This window comes from Malurus melanocephalus, unplaced genomic scaffold (assembly GCF_030028575.1).
Source record: "Malurus melanocephalus ecotype Western Australia unplaced genomic scaffold, MMel_1.1 scaffold_101, whole genome shotgun sequence".
NCBI lineage: Eukaryota > Metazoa > Chordata > Aves > Passeriformes > Maluridae > Malurus > Malurus melanocephalus.
In genome coordinates, this window is record NW_026623333.1 from 352,292 (window position 1) to 371,689 (window position 19,398).

A 19,398-nucleotide genomic window follows, 5' to 3' on the forward strand; every position below is an offset into this window, starting at 1 on the left:
AGAGGCATCTTTTAGGCTGATGTACTTACTGGTGGATGCATCACAAGGCTGACTAAGTTCATAGCTATAAAAGTGATATCTTAACATAGTAAGATGTTTACAAACCAAGAGCTAAGCTTTTTYCCCTTAAGAGAATTCTGATTTTTGTAGTTAAATTGATTTTCCATAGATGAAAACACTTTCTTATATCAGCCATCTTCCATCCACTTATTCTCAGGACACAAGATTGTTTTGCTGCTAATCAAAAGAAACGGATGGCTTCTGGCAGTGCTGCAAAAAGTACTCTAAAACTGAAGTAACAATTCAGCTTATGTCTCAGCATTCATCATCTCCTTAGTTTTGTCATTTAACCCCCAGGATGAAATATAGAATTGCACTTCAATTKAGATGTATACAATTGCAGCAGAAGTGAAGAATCCAAACTTCCCTTAGTTTTTCCTGTTTTTGGAAGAACTTCTATTGTTTTATTATTTGATTTTTAAGTAACCTCTAGAAAAGCAATTACCTTTAGAGACAAAAGTTGTAATGAAAATYGGGAAGATTATTAATACTGTGCTACTAATGTAATCTCAGCTACATTGCAACTGAGAAGGGTGTTCTGCAGATTACTTTATAATATAGTTTGATTTAAATCAGTGATAGATATTGCAGTAAGTACTTCTTATTTCATACAAAATGCCTCAGGTATTTTTAGTCATAAACACAGTACCCAATTTTACATATTGTATTCTGTGCATAAATCTGTGTGGAATCAAATTTATTKGTTAAAGAAAGCAAGGAGGTTTCAAAAGATGATTTCTTGGGTGTATATATACAATAAGTACTAGATGTTTTATTTTGTAAGTAAGTTTTCAACAATATGCAGATGGAACAACTGGAAAATTCATAAGTGTAATACACAATKTAAAGGTTTTCTTGTAGACATGTTTTACCACATCGATGTTTTATGTTGTCTTTGGGATTTTTTTTTTTTGTGTATCAGTGCTCTATGTTGAGTTGTTAATTTTTTCGTCCTTTGTTTTTTTCATTTACTTAATGCAGGAAGGTAATACTTGAGTTCATTGATGGAGTTCTGTAAAAATGATTATTTATTCARATGATTGTAATAGATAGATTAGGTCTTAAGGGTTAATATTTAATGTACAGATTTTGATACCTCTTGCAATGGAAGTTATTGAAGTTGTTTTATTCAACTTAATACTACTCTTGGAATGTGGTTTTAAGCTGTCTCCATTTTCCTGTTTTCCTATCTAAATAAGCTTAAAGAACAATTATGATTTTTAAACCTTCACAAATATTAGTACTTACAGTCTTATGTAAATGTATACCAGTGTAAGCACATTACATCAGAACTACACAAATCAACTCTAAACCAAATTACATGTTAAGMTCTCTTTATAGCCTGGACCAGGAAATTCAGCAGCTGAAGCAAAAAATATACGAGGGCAACGGTGCTCAGAAAGGAAACCATGGAATATTAGACGAGAGATTCTCTCATAGCACTTCCCCTGCCAGCTCAACAAAGCCACAACTACCTGCTGGCCCACTGGTTGATGATAGGTAGGTAATCTGCATTCCTGCAATGGAATGCAAACAATAGCTTTAGAAAATAAAAAAAAATTTAAAGACGATTCTGCCAAGATTGGATTTGTTTGAAATATTGTGATTGTACTGAAAGACTGGTCTGGAAAATAACATTTATKTTTATATTCTACTGTAAATGACCARTAGCCTCATCTGTTTTTCCTATGCAGTCTGTTTTAGAATACAGGGATGGGAAACTGTAGGCTGTTTAAGTTGTTTTTGAGTTTACAGTTACTTGTCTATATGGTTTTGCTTCATATACACTTAAAAYAACAAAGTAAATTGGATCATCTTAAATATTTTTTAATGGAGTAGCTGCCTGGCATCACTAAAATCTTGACTCTCTGCCCTTGTTACACTTATACATGGCAGTTGTTAGTGTTAGCTCTTGGAATATTCCTTTTGTTTGAAGACCAAAGCTTTGTTAGCCCAAGTTCTGATATCACAGTAGCAATGGAAGCAAACTCTTAAGTTACTGAAAATGCAGCCCCAGCCTTCTTTCTTCTTCATCTCTTGTACCCTCACTGCCTCTTGTGTGTAGAGCTGCACTCATAGTAGTGGCTCAACCTGTGGTCTACTAATATGTTTAATTTCTAGAAAATTGTTAATCTTTGCCTGTGAGGTGAGCACTTGCTCAAAAGTCAGTGTTCCTTCTTTAAGGAGGTATAAAACTGGTCTAACATTAAGCCTGCCAGTTAGGAGCTGTGCAGTACTAAAGGTTAAAAACATTTCAAATAACCCTTTAGTCTGTCTYGATTTTTATGTAAAAATATATTTCCATACACTCACATGCTTTTCTRTATCTTGAAGGATAAATGCCTTTATTGAACAAGAAGTGCAGAGAAGGCTTCAGAATATTCATCATAAAACTGAGGATGATGATGTTAGTGCATCCTTCYCTGCAGAAAGTTTCAAGGTGAGCAGAAATGGGTGGGAGATCCTGACCTTCAATGGATCATGTCTAACCACTGATTTAATTTTCTTCTTCAGTAATTTCCATGTTTTCCTGTGTTTACTTAGTTTTAGTTTACCAAAAAATGGAAACAGTAAATCAGAGATAATGTAAGATTTTAAATTTCAATAATATTTTGATTTCCTGTGGCATTTTTATGTTGTACTCTGGGGGATTTTTGTGGGATGAATATGTAAATGGCAAAAGGAAGTTTGCAGATGAAATAAAATCTTCATTTTATGTCAGAGAAATTAAGTTGATGAAAATTAATATTCTTCTGGATAGAATTTCATACTTGCAAACAAATACCTATTGAAGAACTGGTGATCTAATTGTTCCAAAGAGTGGGTTGATTGGCTTCTAAGCCAGTGGTTTAATAAATATTGATTCTTATTTTTGTCTATTACAAAGAATGTCTCTTCCTCCTAATACTTTWAAATTAATTTATACAAGAAAGGCACTTTTTAGTAATCTCCTGTACCTTTTTTGTGCTTAGGATAATGAGAGGCATMATAACAGCACTATTCAACGGAAGTTGAAGTATGAGGTAGGTCATAATTTGCCAGAATGAAATGGTTGTCTTAAATTATGGCATGCCCTGTAATTAAATTTCTTAATGTTTGGCTGCATAATTATAATTTTGAATTCACAGCAAGATTAATGGCTAAYAGAGATGGCAGTGCAATTTACCAGCTGGAATCAGTGATTTTGTTTCAGATTGGACCTAGCTTTTCCTTGTTTGAAAGGTGTGGTGTTATGGCAGATCTTTCTTCATTGTTTTGCCATGATTCTTAATTTGAAACAGTATCCCTTTCCTTATTTTTCGAGGAGAAAAGCATTTAATGAGGAGAGATTGTCTGARTTCAGAATACACATCACATTTTTGACTCGCAGTGAGCTGCTGTAAGGGTGTCTATAATTCAGCAGGAAGAACCAAGAAAGTTTACCTGTGTCCTGAAGGATTCATGCATGTATTTATGTATTTTTAAATTGAGGCTTAAACCTCTCCCACCATATTTAGTTGTCTAACTGCTGCTTGAAACACACTTACTGTCTTGGTGAGTAAATCCTAAATACTTTTATGGRTTTAAACTGTAACAATAGGAGGGCTGCAACACCTTGAATTTGGACTCTTTTTTACTTTTACACTATYATTTTTAAGTTGTGTTGGACTTTTTGCAGTCTCTTGGCTATTATAGGATCGATAGGGCTTCTAATTTTCTGCATTGCCCGTTGACTTTCCTGGGGCTTTTGAGTAAAGCAAATATAAACCAAGTGAAATGGATACTGTACAAAGAAAAAGAAGAGATGGGTTGGAAAGATCAGCTACTCCTTAATCAGATCTCAATCACATCTGTTGGRTTTTCTCTCATTTTGAGAGATTGTGCCAATTTTCAATGATTGTATAAATCWAATCAAAATCAATCCTCAATTTAAGAAATGTTCAGGTCAGAAGATTTTACAAAGACATTTCTATTTTCTTCTTTTGGAATTTTTAACAGAAAAGTCAACAGTGGCAGCCACAGTATGGCTTTCCATTTCTGTCTAAAGAAGGCATTTGTGCTTCTGAGCTGTGTGGAGAAATAAGAGACCATARGACACGGAAGGCATATACAGAGATGCTGGATTTATTTTCCAGTTCTGGAAGACTCTCGTCCCCTTGTACATCAGAGAAGGCATTTCAGAATGAAAGGAGTAACTCAGAACAGGAGAGCTTTGCTTGTCATTGTGACATTAAAAGTAGTTTAATTCACTCTAAAAGTACTAATACCTTAAAGAGTACGAATGTTCCTTATCAGAATGTTTTGTCTCCTTATTTACATAGTTCTGACTTTAATAATGTGGCTTTTTCACTCCACGAGGTTGAAAATTTCAATCATTTTGATGGTAACATAATTACTTCTCCAGATTGTGACAGCTYAAGAACTGAATCCGATTGTTCCCACTTGAAACAGCTGTCTCCTGCAGGATCCTTAACGGGTGCTAATAAGCAAACTGACTCATGCCTTCTCTTTTCTCAGTCTAGTGTGCATTCTGAAACAAAAACTTACAAAGAAAACAGCCCATTAAACACAGTGCACATGATAATTGATGACCAATCTAGTAATTCTCAGCTTTCAACGCAGAAATGCTCTGATTTGGTTTCTTTTAAGTCAATAGCTTCTTGTTTTGATGAGAGACCAGAACACAGTTCCAGTCTGGGATATCTTTTCAGTAAGCTTTCCTGTTTTTATAAAGATACCARCAGTCAGCTGCTCAGCAGTGCGGTGATTCCTAAACAAATTAAGGAGTTGGGAAGTTTGTGTGACAGAAGTGAGACATGTGCCCAAGCAGTATCATTAATAAAAAATCTGCCATTTTTAAGAGACTTGAAAGTAGATACGTTCCTCAAGTCAGGTATGAATCCAGACATGTCCCACACTACTGATGGTGCCAAAGGTCATACTGAAAATGTCCTTCATCCTGAATCCACAATGTGCATAAGCACAGAGATCACTGATGCCTTCGAGAGAAAGCCTGAAGGGTTTGCATGCCGTTGGAAAAATGAAGAGCTAGAAAACAGTTTTGTCTTAAGACAGAACTTTGTGCATTTTCCTGATATCTTTTTGAAGCTTCAGGTCTGTTCTCTGGAAAAGGTACTGGAATTTTTCATCTGTGCTTTACCTCAAATTTCTGTTAGGATGGAGGAGTTGAAAGGTATCTATTGGCTCGCTGTTGGCAGTTGCAGAAAACCCAACCCAGAACCTGCTTGCTTGCTTTTGTTCAGTTCCATTCTGTATGTTGTTGTTTCGTCAGACAARCAAGAAGCCTGTCAGAATTCCTTGGAAGTGTTTCATGAAGTTCCTATCAGCACTTTAAAGGAGATTCAAGTTGGCTTTGCTGGACAGTATCTTCGACTTCTGTATTCTGCTGGTTTACTCACAATATTTACCTATAACAAACACTTCACTCAAAGAATTTGCAATGACATAATAAGAAATTTGATTTTTACAGTGGATGATGATGTTTGTTTAAATCACCAGCTTTTGAAAGATGACTTGATGCAGATTTCACTCAACTGGACTTCAGATATAAATGAATTAGTTTTTTCAAATGGAGTACGATTGTCCTGTAAGTTTGAAACTGAGTTAGCTGATCTAGTTTACTTACTCCATGAAAATATGGGAAGTATTAAACCTTCATTAGGTGAAATTCATGTGCTACTGTATACATCAGTGAAAGTAGACTGTGCTGAGCAGACTGTGCATAGAAGTCTTGTTCTTACAACTACTCATATAGGTCTTRTCAAGGAAAATTATGTCTTTTTTTCTGCACCTAACATTTTGGATGCTTCATGCCAGCAATCACAATTTGACAGCCTTTGGTTGCACAGTTTRAATGACATTCGATGTGCAGTTTTGCCAGACAAAGAGAATTACACAAAAATTGAGCTTGTGTTTTCTAGAAGGAGCAAGGTTGGACCTGATCCAACTGTTTTTTCTAAATACTCTGAAAAAGAAATAAATACTCAGCTGACAGTCATCCCATCAGTTCTTCAAAGCAGTTTGCATATGCCTTCAGAAACCTGGAAATTAACATTCAGTACAGGTGAAGAAGCCATTTGGCTAATTACACATTTGGCTAGGTCTTGAAATCCGAAATACTTTTCGATATGTTCAAAATAAAAGGCTAATGAATATTGATAAAATCCTTTTCTTTTTTTCTTTGTATTCAGTAGAGAAAAAGGACCTTTGAGCTCTAGGGGAATACCACAGACTGTGTACACCCATCTAAGCAATAATAATTATTACTTGAGTGCTTGCATTTTGTGAATCTCTGATATGTTGTACATACAATCCTTGGGAAAGTGGGGAAATGAAATGYTTCTATGTTATATGGTAGGTGGATGAAAACTATAATTAAGGCTCTGTCTTCTGATTTCCATTTTGGCTGTGTTTTCTGGCTTCTTCCACATACTGTCTTCATTAGTGTCTTTTCTATTCCTCCTCGATTGTCTTTTCTTTAATCTTTTTCATTATCTTTGTTTTTCATGCTCCTCTTTTATTTCATGCCCTTGATATCAATATTTAAAAACATCTGCAATTTTTTTTTTAAATCTTATTTTCACTGTATGGCTCTTAATAGTACAGATGTTTACAGCTTTTATACATGCAATTTTGAGAATATTAGCATTGACAATTCTCTTCTGCTTCAGAGTTTTGCATTTAAGTTTTTACTGCACTTTCATATCAAAATTTGTCACTAGTGCAAAARGAATTTTGCTTTAAATAGCATTTCAACTTTTGATTATGCTACTGTGGCAAGATAAATGTTTTGGGGTCTATCATCTGTGTGCATGTTTCTCATGCTGTAACTGGGTAGTTGACAACTGGGAACAGTGTCTGACAAAGGGAGTGAGTTTACCTCTAGAATTCTGTCCATCTAATGTGCTTGGCCTTATTTTTGTTTTCTGCTTGCTTAATGATGGGGTTGTTGATGCTGTGAGATTGTATCTCTTACAGTCTTTTTATTAGTACAGCCCAAGAAAAAATAAAACTGTTGGGCAGTAGCAAAAGATTTCCATTTGTTGAGGCTCTCCTCTAGCTTAGGACAAGGATTTTTTTTTTTACCTGTTACCCCTGTCATTTGTCCAAACAATAAATAAGTTGTTGTCTCCTATCTTTTGTATCTTCTCTTGTAAGAAGAGTTGAATATCTTTGGAATCCTGTTTCTTGAATATGCCATCTGCCCTGTTTGAGGAAGATGGCTCTTGGCAGCAAAAAACAGTGGTATCTGATCTGAAATTCTAAATTCTGTAAGCATRTTGCCAGCAGAGGTGAAATCTTCTACTAGACAGAGTTAGACTTCAGTCTCCCTGCTAGTATAAGAACATTTCCCATTTGTTTCTACCATATGCTAAGACATGTTARTGTAACTCACATGGGATTTAAAAAGAAATAGCTTGCTTTGGGTASAGCAGTTATGTCTGGAAGGATGAACTCTTGTTTAGATAGAGAATTATGGGGGGTTTTATCACTACATTTCTWCTTCCTTAAGGAAGTCCAAAAATGAGCAAAATGTTTCATGTTACTTTGAGGTATTGTGGAGTTTTTTTGACAARAGAATGTGTACAAATGAGTAGACAGTGGGGTATCCTCATGTAAGTCCTGCTCAGGAGTGGCTCCCTCATTGAYATCACCAAGGCATTTCTTCTGGGCCTTGCCCTAAGTCAGTATTGAGTGGCACTGTTTGAGGGCACTGTCTTGATCAAGGCTGTTAAAGGAAAACAATCTCTGCAACCGATTTATTTTCTGATTTTACTCTTAAAGTTAGATGTTTGTGTGTCCTGTGTTTCCCAATAATATTTTTCCCTCTTTTGTGCTTCTTAAAAAAATGTAACTCAATGAATACTCTGCATTTTTGTCAAAAATAACAACTTAATAGCAGTATATTTTATTCTAATAYTTCTATTTTTACTATGTAAAGCTAACATAAAGACAATTGTTTATAAATATCAAAACATTGTTTAATGCATTAGGGGGCATTTTCCACAACAYCTTGTATTTTGAGATTGTTTTCCTCTCTATTAGCTGTTTGTAATAGTTCTCTGAAAATGACTGTGAATAAATTACATGTGGACAGAGGTGGCTTTAAGAGTAACTTTTATTGTTGTTTTAAAATAGATGATGTTGTTGGCAGGGCAATGAACTTAAYTTCTCTTTTCCCCCAAGGAAAGAATATCTTACATTTCAATGCTCCAGGAATGAGTTTTAGCTGAAAAGCCAGTTAAGTGGGGAGTAATTATAGAAGAACAAAATAGACAGGAGACCATTTTTTGTGAAAACAAATGTCACTAAAAATATTTTTCCATTCCAACATAAACTTTTTTATGGTTTCCTAAAATAAAAAGAGAGTTTGTGGTAAATACCTTCTAGATAAAGTTAATATAACAACAAATCACTTTCTTTTTATTTTCTTTTTCATTATTTTTAATGCCAACCTTAAAGGGAATTACGTTATCATTTATAATTGACTGTCAATGAAGTAACAGCCTCCCCTTCTTGAGAGCCATGAGGATGTCAAAARGCTCTCTGTAACAGGCAGAGGTGTTTATGAATGAGTTTCAAACTCTTCTCCAAGTCCTACATAATCTCATGCATACTGGAAGTCACCAAGAGTTGCTACAGAGAAGATGGATGTTGAGAATACAGTTACAGCTCAAGTAATGGGTAGCAGTGCTAAATGCAAATATATAGGATAGTTGTAACTTTAAAGTGATAGTTTCTCAGTCTTTTTTTGTTGTTAACTTATGTTTGTCATCCTGCTGTTATTTTTTTAAGTGCCAGTTCATTAAGGTTTTCAGACCAAATATGTTAAATGCAGCAAGTGGAGGATTTCCTTATAGGCAGTTTCTGTACTTTTTCACTCTAAATGTTTATGCTGCTTTTGGATATAGTGACTGCAAAGTGTTAATCTTTTCAGTTGCAAAAATATTTTATTTTGGACATAATTTCAGAGTTACAGATTCCATCTGGCTGTCAGAGGAATGGGCCTTCATTGCAAGTAACCTTTTAGATTGTTTTGTCCAGACAGTTCAAATTTATCATAGTTGAGTTTTCTGGGACTTCGATATGTTTTAAAAAAAGTAGTRGGAAATGGTTCTGACAATGGATTGCTTCTTTAATTATAAAATGAGTTTGAATTTTAAAGTTGAAGAGCTTTCTGAATTGCYTAGACCCCTGCAGTTGTGCATGATACTGTAAACATGTTTTTTATATAGAGATGTACAAAAATTRGTGTTAACTGTGAAGGCTTGATTAATATACTTTTTTTTTAAGGGAGATAATAAAAGGTCTTCTGCTTTCTCTTGGTTTTGATATCTAAGCTGAAAATGCCTTTTCAAAGAAAGAAGTATTTTTTAATACACTTTCTCTTAATTTTTGTATGGATAAAAAAAGTTAGAGCTTGCTTATAACAAAAGATCCACTTTGTTTTCAAAGAACTCCTTCATTTTAGAATTTCTGTCTCATCCAAGTTCTCTTTTCCTGCTCCTCTAGTCAAGAATACTTTCTCATTTTCAGCGAAATTCTTTTCTTTTTTTCCTTATGTGGTGATTTTGGTTTTCCTTTGTTCTCCCTATTTGGTATGTACGTGAAAGCGGATGGTGTGTCGTTCACTGGGAGCAAATCCAGACGACCTAAAGGACCCAATTAAAATTAGTATTCCACGATATGTCCTGTGTGGGCAAGGAAAGGATGAACACTATGAGTTTGAAATAAAGGTAAGTGCTTATCAGTTGCTTTTCTTGAATGTTTTTGTTCCGCTAAGTGCAATTTTTTTTTTCTTTCTGTTATGGGAATGACCTCAGTACTGCTAAATAAAAGAGGTTGTGAGAAGAATGCACAGAATAGGATGGTGTGAAGACAAGTATTTTCTAAGTGAATTGATTATACAGAGGAGGCTAGTGACCAAATTCTTGGGGTGAGTAGTTCTGGAGCCAATGTCAGTTCAATCTGAAGACTTCCAGAGATGAGGATTAAATGCTTATTGGTTATAGGAAAGCCCTTTATTGAGATGCAAGTGTCAGGTATAGAAATGGCGTTGACTTGAAATATTTACCTGAAATGAAAGCATGAAAACATAAATAACATGATAAATAATTTTAAATATTTRCCTCTAATGAAAGCATGAAAACATAAACAACGTGATTTGCACATTTTACACAACAAAGGCTTCATTCCTTTCAGGCTCTCTTTGTTCTGATTCTTCCCACTCTGCACTTCCAAAGTTTTGCTTCTGCAAGCTGTTGTGTGCTTTCTCTCCATTCTAGTGGCTTTCTCAGCTGATTTTCTGCACAGAAATGCTGTGGGGAAAACAAGTGTGTTAATTTTGTTTCCTCTGGTATTCAGCCAGTGTTTTTTCAARGCAAGTTCTAAAGTCTAGTTTGAAATGTGTTGTCAGTGTGTGTGGACATGTAGCATAAGTGATGTGGATGTCATCAGAGACAGAATTGGCAGCCTCCTTCACTGAATGTGCTGCCAGATGCCTTGGTGGCTGCTGTGAGGTGGAGAGGAGTGACCTTTCTCGCTCTGTGAAGGACCATTTTTGAACTGTGCCCTCTTTTGAAAAGATTTCTATTAARATGGGCATTCTTACCATTGTATGTGCTAATTAAATTTTCATTTTAAAACATACSACACCAGTTGTGGGTGGAATACTTCCTTTTACCTGTTGAACTTCGATTTTTTTGGGGTTGAAAGCCCAGAGCTAGGGAGATACTGAGAGATGAAATTTCCCCAAGGACTCTTCTACTCACCAACAGTTTTCAGCACCTAGGATTTACTAGACTACCTAATAGTGAAGATGGATAAAGTAAAAAGGTAGCTTCTATTCTGAATATGTTAATGGATTTCTTTTTCAAGTATTCTCCCTTCATTGGTAAAACCTCTGCAAGATCTTAGAATGGAGGACCAGTTGAAAAAGTATGTGTAGTTTGGCAGTTTTGGGGATGTTTCTTATAGTCATTCCTTYACATGGATCAATCAACTGTTATTGCTTTTTCCTTTCCCTCCAGATCTTTGTGTCACAGTGGAGTGCTTCTGCTGTAGTTAGGATTTAGCTCCAAGCTACAATCCACAGACCTTCCACAAACTTTTCTATTTCAAACCTTTTCCCTGCAGAGCTCCCAGCTCTACTTTGATCTGGATTAACGTTCAGATTAATATTATTCTGTAGAAAATTAGAACACATGGAATAGAGGGTTTGCTTTTTTTTGCCTTAAAAATAAGGAAAACATGGCAGACAGGGGACAACATGTACCTGTTCATTCCGTCTCTTCCTCATAGGTCAGAAAAACAAAACAACCCACAGCAGTGCCTAGATCAGAATATTCCAGAAACTGTCTTGCAGATGTGCTTAACCATGTTTTTTTCTCTTAAGAAAGTATTTTAAACTGTATTAGCAGCTTATATAAAAAGTAAAAGGCTTTTCAAAATTGCTTTACTTGCTGTTCAAAAGAGCTACATACGTCCCTGTCGCAGACAGAGTGCATAGTCCGTCACACAGATTTTTTTAATGGGTAAAAGAATCCCAACCCAAACTTGATGCATCAGTTGTAGGAGTAAACGGCTCTGTTCTAGAAATGCTATTGCTATGCCAGGTGCAAGGTAATTCTCTTTATACAAATGGAGTTTGATTCTATCTGTCCTAATAACATTATTGCTGTGCTCTGGGGGCCAGTTAAGATTTTGTTTAGCATTGAAATTCATTTTCAATAGTATCAGCTGTAACAACAATAAAATTTTGCAATTACCTGCTAGTCTGATTACAAGAATTTAGAAATTATGCAAAGCAAAGTAAACAAGGAGGATGACAGGGACCAAGTCAGGTCAAATCAAGCCACCAAAACCTTTCTTTACCTCTATAACTTTTTGATACACTCAGTAGTGAACTACTTGTTAATTTTAGGAGTCACTTTAAGATTAAAAAGCCTGTGTCTTTGTGAAACGTGTTTTGTGAAATTACATATTTTTTAACTTTATGCATAAAATCGTAGCTAGACAGAAGTGATGCCTATTTGATAATAGGCCTATTTGATTCAAAAAACAGCAGTGTTCAGTTTTAAGCAATGCCAGTTGGCTCTTTCCATCTCTGCTAGTCTGTACAGAATAATGTTTGCTCACCCTGCATCTTGGCTTCTTGGTAGCTTTGGGTCACCAGAGCTGCACAAAGACTTTACTGCAAAGTCAAATGCTCTGGTTAAAGCACTTTTATGACCCACTTAKAAATGTCTTTAATTTCACCTAATTTCACATAGTGTTTGGTATCTCAGTTCTAGTGAGAATTTTGTGAGTAACTGATGGTAAGTTTGGTGTGCCCTCCCTCTTTGCTCCTGTTGTTACGCATTTCATTCACTGGAGTAGTTATGTTGATTTTAAGGATTGGGGATGCTTTAATGTGTTTACAGTCTCGTCAAACCACTGCAGAATAAGGAATAAATGCATTCAGGTTTTTTTTTGTTTTTTTTTTTTTTTTTTTTTTAATAAGTGATCCTTATTAAATACAGTTCTGTCACTGTAATGAAATAAAAATTGAGTAAACCTGTAAAAGCTTATGGATTTAAGACAATAAGAATTGTCCATTTTAATCTTACAGCTGTATTTACTGCATRGGTTTTAGTGTTGTGCACTGTGTGAGTTTACTTCTGTTTCTTTTTTTATATTGTCTGCTCTAAGATAACAGTCCTGGATGAGACGTGGACAGTATTTCGTCGGTACAGTCGTTTTCGAGAATTGCATAAAACTTTAAAACTGAAGTACCCAGAGGTAAGTTTTGGTAAAACTTCTTTTAAAGAAAAGGATAGAGACTTGAAAAAAAAGTAGTTTAAACTATGTTTACTCAAAAAGGGAGCTGATTTCAGACAGCCACCATGACTTCACCAACACAGTTCCTGCCTGACCAATCTAATGTCCTTCTGTGATGGAGTGGCTATGTCAGTACACAAGGGAAGAGCTATGGGTGTCATCTCTTTTGGCATGGTGTTTTGGTTTGGGTCAATTTAAAGAGATGGGCACTCTAAAATTACTATCCTTCCCCTTCATTCCAACTAAACCCTTCCCACCAATAAAGAACAAAATACAAGTAAAGTGAAAAAACCCCACTACTAACAAAAAAGTGCCAACAGGCAAAAAAAAAAGTAAATAATTTCTAGATACCAAATTGTGAAAAACTCAGAARCCCACTGGAAAAAAGACAGACTAGAAATACCCTTTCTGAGACAGTGCACAGCAGGGATAGCCTCAGGCTTGTAGGACAAAGGGACAAACTGGCRTTGCATGCCTCCTTGGAAGGCAGGCACTTTATGGAGCAGTTCTAGTGGCAGGTGAAGACTTGTCAGCTCATGTGGSGTCTGTGCCACTGTCTGCTGCTTCCTCCTGCTGTTCATGGACTCTGCTGCTGCTGCTGTGCTCTGCACTGAGGCTGTGGGGTGAGGGAAAAGGACAGACTGTGGGTGCCTGTGYGGGGTGTCCTGGCCCCAGGAGCTCACTGGCTTTTTTTTTGCTGCTGGCAGTTTGCAAAGGTCACGTTCAAAGAGTTTGCAGTCTTTATGAAAGGCTACAATTGCAAAGTCGAAGTTGGAGGGAAGAGAGGCTCTTTCCCATAGTCTTCTCTCCTGGAGCAGGCAGTGGATTGATAAAGACCAGCTCACTGAAGCGAGCCCACCCACAACGACCAGCAGGCACCCCTGGAACTCGCCCCAAGGCAACTCAGACCTGCTAACTGAACTCTTTCCGAGATAGGAAAAAAAAAATACAAAAAAACAAAATGGAAAAGACAACCCAAGAAGGGAAGAAAAACCTTTGCCTGTGCAAAGGCCGAACAGTTTGCAAAGTAAATACCATGTGGCAAAGGACAAGAAGCTGTCTGAGATGGCTGGTTTTAAAAACACCCACAGTAGCATCCCCACACATGCCCAAGGTCCTCAGCTGCACAGTCTAAAGGTCACTAACAGTTCTTGGACACAGATAGATATGGAATACAATAAGATAGTGGATCACCCCAGGATGCATGGTCCCCACAGTATCCTTTTCTCTAAATCGGAAGGAGATGGATTTGATGGGTGATCTGTTTTGATGGATGAGGAATTGCTTGGATGGTCACATCCAGCAGGTGGTGGTCAATGGTCCACATGGACTTCAGTGACAAGTGGTATCCTTCAGGGGTCTGTACTGGGACTAGTGCTGTTAAATATCTCCATTAGTTGACACAGCAGGATCAGACCCTCRGCAAGTTTGCAGTGTGCAGCTCACAAGCATGAGGGATGGAATGTCATCCAAAGGAACCTAGGTGAATTCAAGAAATAGACCCATGGGAATCCCACAAAGTTCAACAAGTCCAAGTGAACCTGGATGTAGGCAATTCCCAGTATGTGTACAGGATGGGGAATGAAGGGATTCATTGTAACTCTGCTGAGAAGTACTTGGGAGTGCTGTGGATGAGAGGCTGGGCATGACCCAGCAGTGTGCACTCACAGCCCRTAAASCCAGTCATGTYCTGGGCTTCATCAAAAGRGTGGCCAGCAGGTCTAGTGAGGAGATTCTCCASCTCTACTCTGCTCTGRTGAGACCCAACCATCCAACTCTGGAATCCTCAGCACAGGAAGGACATGGACTTGTTGGAGTGGATCCAGAGGAGGAACACTAAGTTGATCAGATGGCTGGAGCACCTCCCCTATGGCTGAGAGAGTTGGGGTTGYTCAACCTGGAGAAGAGAAGGCTCTGGGTRGGCCTTAYAGCATCCTTTCAGTTCTTGAAGTGAGATTATTAAAAAAAAGGGTACAGATTTTGCAGCAGGGCTGTTCCAGCAGGTTAAGTGATAATAGTTTTAAACTGAAGGWGGCAGATTCAGAATWGATATAAGAAAGATAATTTTACTGTGGTGAAGGTTGCCCMRAAAAGTAGTGGATGCTTCATCCCTGGATATATTCAAGGAGAAGATAAGCTGGAATGCTGAGTATCCTGGTCTTGTTGAAGATGTCCCTGCTTAGGACAGGGGATTGAACTCAATAGCTTTTAAAGTTCTCTTCCAGCCCCAATGATTTTATGATTTTATGGCGCTTCTCAGATGTGTGSTTCCAGTAAGACTGACAAGCCCTTTAGCACTTCAGAGCTCCAAGGGTGCTCGATACAGTAATGGTTGTTGCAGTGAAACTGTGACTGTRTGTTGCTTCTGGCCATAAATTCCTTTTACTGCTGACTGGAATCTTTCCCTGGAGGTCGCTGTTTTGTTCATTGCAAGATACTTGCAGTCAGATCCTGTCACCCTGAGAACTTCTCATTTARAAGAAGAGTATTGCTCCACAGATACCCTTCTGTAATAGTGGCTTTCAAGTTGCTGCAAAATGAAAAATTGATCTTTCTGACCACCTTGGAGACTCTGGGCATTCAGGATGAGGAGCTGTGCCTGATGAAGCTTTAATTCATTTGAGTGAACATCTATGGAATTATAGTTTTTTGTTTACGCATCTAATTTTTAATTATTAACATTTTGCTTCCTTTCTACATGCTCCCTTGGATATTAGAAGAAATAAATCATTCAGGCAATGGAAGTAATCCTGATTTGAGAGTTAGCTCAAATAAAGAAGCCTGGGCCATATATTYCTGAGCAGTATATTAAAAAACATAAATGTGTTCAAGAAGGAGAGACGCATGTGTGATAGTGTGCACATGCTTCCTTGGTCTTCCTTAACTTGTGATTTAAGCTACACATGAAATGAGCATGAAACAGACCTTGAGTCTGGGGCTCAAGATTGTTCCCATTCCCAAACAGTATGAAAACCAGAAATGGAAACTACTGTGCACCAAATATTTAAGAAATAGGTAAACTAAAAAAAGAAAAAGGAAAGAGAGAAAAGAAAATTAGGTTATCTTTTTTAAATGACAGAAAATTTTTAGGTAAAGTTTAGTTTTAATGAGAAATTGAAATGTTGTCTTTCCACAAATGCTTCTAAAAATACTACTTGTGAACATCAGTATTATAATTTTTATTTGAATAAATTGCCATTTCCTCTTGGATGTGAGAGTTATAGTCTGTCAACAGGAATATCTTGATTGCATCTAACTCTAGGAAAAAGAGCAAGGTAGTCACCCAGTTGACATGGAAAAGGGCCACCTGAATCCCTGTGCAGACTGATTTTCCCTATTTAGGAARATGTGCTAGCATAGTCTTCTTCAGAGTTTGTTACTGGTCTTGCCAGTACATTGAGGAACAATTGCATTTGGCTTTAACAGCTGCATCAGAGAGAGATGGATGTACTTGGATTCAGGAGGAATCTGATGTACTTAAAGCCACTATTAAAATGTCCTGCCGCAGCATGTCAATGTCACCTTTTTGAATCAAGCATTTGTGAATGACAGTACAAATTCAGGCATTTTTGGTGTTACAGGAGGAAGTGGTTGTTTTTTTATTATTATTAATTTCCTGGTTTGAGGAACTGTGAGAACATGAGTGATATTATTAGGTCAAAAAAAAGTCCAGCATCCAAGAGTGTACAACAGGAAAAGATCCCAGCCTAGAACACAGGTACATAGTCTTCTTCATCTTGGAGTCTTCCCAGCTGAAGTTGTTTTTGTTGTAATTTATAGTTCATAGTTAATATTTTTTCCTGTGGATTTTATCACTGTTTTAAATTCTCTACACTGCTCACTTTATAAGTAACTTACAGAGGCAGTTTTCTTTTGCAGCTGATTTTCTTATCTGTGGTTTTGCTTGCAAGGTCAATACAGTCATTAATGTGCTAGTTTGTTCCTTATTGACAGTTCTGTGTTACCATATGTCTGTGTCGTAGGAAAACTTACTGAGATGTGCATCTAGTACATTAATGGAAATTCTGGTTTAGTTATGACAATGCATAAGTGTCTAATTTCCATGTAGGAAGGACATGGTAGTATGTTTTATAAAGTTATCTGTTCACTTTTCGAAGTCACTGCAAATACTGTTGTACAAATTTGCCAAAGTATCTTTTTCCAGCCTTGACTGAGCTTTCCCTTCACAACAACCTTCACTAAATTATCAGCGAGGTTCAAATATACACRTTTACTAAATACCAAGCATGCTAAAGATTAGGAGAAGCAAGATAAGGATTTGATCTTATCACCTACTGCTTTTTAGTTAGGTACTGGCATGTAAGTTCCTCTTCTGGAAACCCTTGCAGCACAGATGATGTCTTCTGTGTTACATGGTACAAGCTGTTGTGTTGTGTTCACTCCTGCTTTGAGGTTTAGGGCATCACAAGGAAATGACAGATTTGGGGGCTGAAGTGACCTACATAATATGAAGTGGGTTTCTTCTACTCATCACCATATCTACTGTGTCCTTTTTTATCAGAGGAGAAAAGCATGTTGTGATGGATGAAACACAGAATAGTGTGTGCTGCAGTAAAGATTTGGCATTTGTTTTCTTTGAAGGAATTTCTTTATTATACATATGGGAATGATAGATGACTTTCCATATTTTTACCTTTATTTAAAATATATTTAATTAATGGTAATTTTCAATTAGTTTTGCAATGTGAGTAGCAGTTCAGTTTGCGTGGTAAATTGAAATTCACCTGTCTGCTTCTGCTCATCTGTCATTGACCTAATTTAGTACATCATGATGCTAAAATGCATTTTAATACCAAACTTGGCAGAGTCGTGTCTTTAGTCACTATGTATTATTCCAAAGAAACTTGATCCTCAAAAGGATCTTATCAGAATCCATCAGAGTTGAGTTTTATTTTGYACAGTTCACCTTCCCACTCTAAATTAATATTTATAACGAACAGCAAAAATACTGTGGACATGTTTAATATATGAGTGTCCTGCTTTTAGAAGTGAACTTTACAGCTTGTTAGTTGCTCAGCTCTGAGTTATTATATCAGTATTTTAATAATTTGCTGATCTTGCATTTCATGTTCCTGCCACTGAATTCCCAAAGAGATATCTTGGCAAACTGATTTATTAGGAAGGTTTAAAAAAAAAGTACCTCTTTCAAAAGCAGAAACTGTCTAATGTCTTCTKGTCTTACAAGATGCTATATATATTATATATCTGCATAGTTCTTCTAAGGTAATTAAGTAGCTGCTGACAACTGCATATCTAACTAAAATGTGTCACATGAAAATTTTGAAGGACTGAAGAAGCTGCACCAGGGTGAGATTGGACCAGTGGCAGATAGCTACCAAGCATTCGAGTGCCTCTTTTTTTGGGTGAGGAGGGGGGAGTCTACATGATTGTTAATTTGCCCAGCTCCAGCTTTCTTACACTGCTAGATTGTTAATGACCATTTTATTACTTTTGGAGTTTTGATTAAGACCATACATGGCTTTCAGTTGCAGTAGTCTTTCKAATGAATGCACTTTTTGTTTGCTGTTAGTCAGAGATGGGAGCAAATGCACTCCTCATTCTCAATAGAAGAGTGAGAACTTACATAGTTACATAGTTATATTCTCCTATTTTCCTCTCCATCTATTCTTACCAGTTACTGGTTTTGGAATACTACCAGAGTGCTGGTTTCTRMAGAAAACCTTTCCTTCCTGATCCACATCTTGCTGCAGGGGAAATCTCACTCTCCTTTCTCCCAACACTTTCTTGTTTCTACCCTCTTTCAAAGGAGAGCAGAGAAACAGTTCCTATTTGTCTTACCCAAATCCAAGGTTTATGAAGTCCCTCCTTCATGTGGGAGTCCTTAAATCCCACTTTGCATCCAGGTTTTGTGGGGCTTTCACTGTAGGCTCTGCTTATGGAGTTCCCTGTTCAGTCATCTTGAAACCTCATCCTGTGTGCATAAAAATGTCTACATGTTGTTCAGGAAAGCATCTTCCAGAGAGGCATTTTTATTGCTAATAGTGATTCTTGACTTAAAATACCAGAAAATATTTGGAGAGCTGCCAATGAGAAGCTACAAGGCATGCTGACACTTATATATCCATGGAGATAAGGRCATATGTGTGTAGGGAAGATTTATGCAGGAGTGCCAAAGCTATTGACTTCTAACTTACTTAACAGAATGTAATAATTTGTGTATTGGTCTTTGATGTGTGGAGGTCTCTGAAGTATGTATTTGTGTCTTTCAGGGTCTAAGGCATGAAAGGACTGTATAATTTTTAAAGGATTATGGGTCATAAGCTGTAAAAATTGCATGAAACTCAAAGAGCAGAAAATATTTCTCAGATTTTTCAGAAATATTAAGTGAATGTTTTGGAAAATATACTGAAATAAAAAAAATTGTTGCAAGCTTATTTTAAAAATATTTTTTAATACTTGAAATATTTCAGATTTTTCAAAACTCAAAAGTAGTCTGTCATTTGTCATCTAAAGTATTTTGCTTTTCAGTGAAGAAAG

The 19,398-nt window shown here is 36.7% G+C and overlaps 1 protein-coding gene across 2 annotated transcripts in view; it reads left to right on the forward strand.

Moving 5' to 3' along the window:
* KIF16B (kinesin family member 16B) overlaps window positions 1–19,398 on the forward strand; it is a 117,047-nt gene that overhangs the window by 69,241 nt on the left and 28,408 nt on the right. Inside the window, exons 20-24 of one of the 2 annotated variants that reach the window (XM_057369009.1) lie at window positions 1,402–1,560; window positions 2,395–2,500; window positions 3,033–3,083; window positions 9,675–9,797; window positions 12,751–12,840. In XM_057369009.1, the coding sequence (XP_057224992.1) occupies window positions 1,402–1,560; window positions 2,395–2,500; window positions 3,033–3,083; window positions 9,675–9,797; window positions 12,751–12,840 (529 nt within the window). Of the gene's footprint in view, window positions 1–1,401; window positions 1,561–2,394; window positions 2,501–3,032; window positions 3,084–4,038; window positions 8,421–9,674; window positions 9,798–12,750; window positions 12,841–19,398 lie in introns of those variants that run through there. The other variant, XM_057369008.1, reaches the window with a different exon arrangement.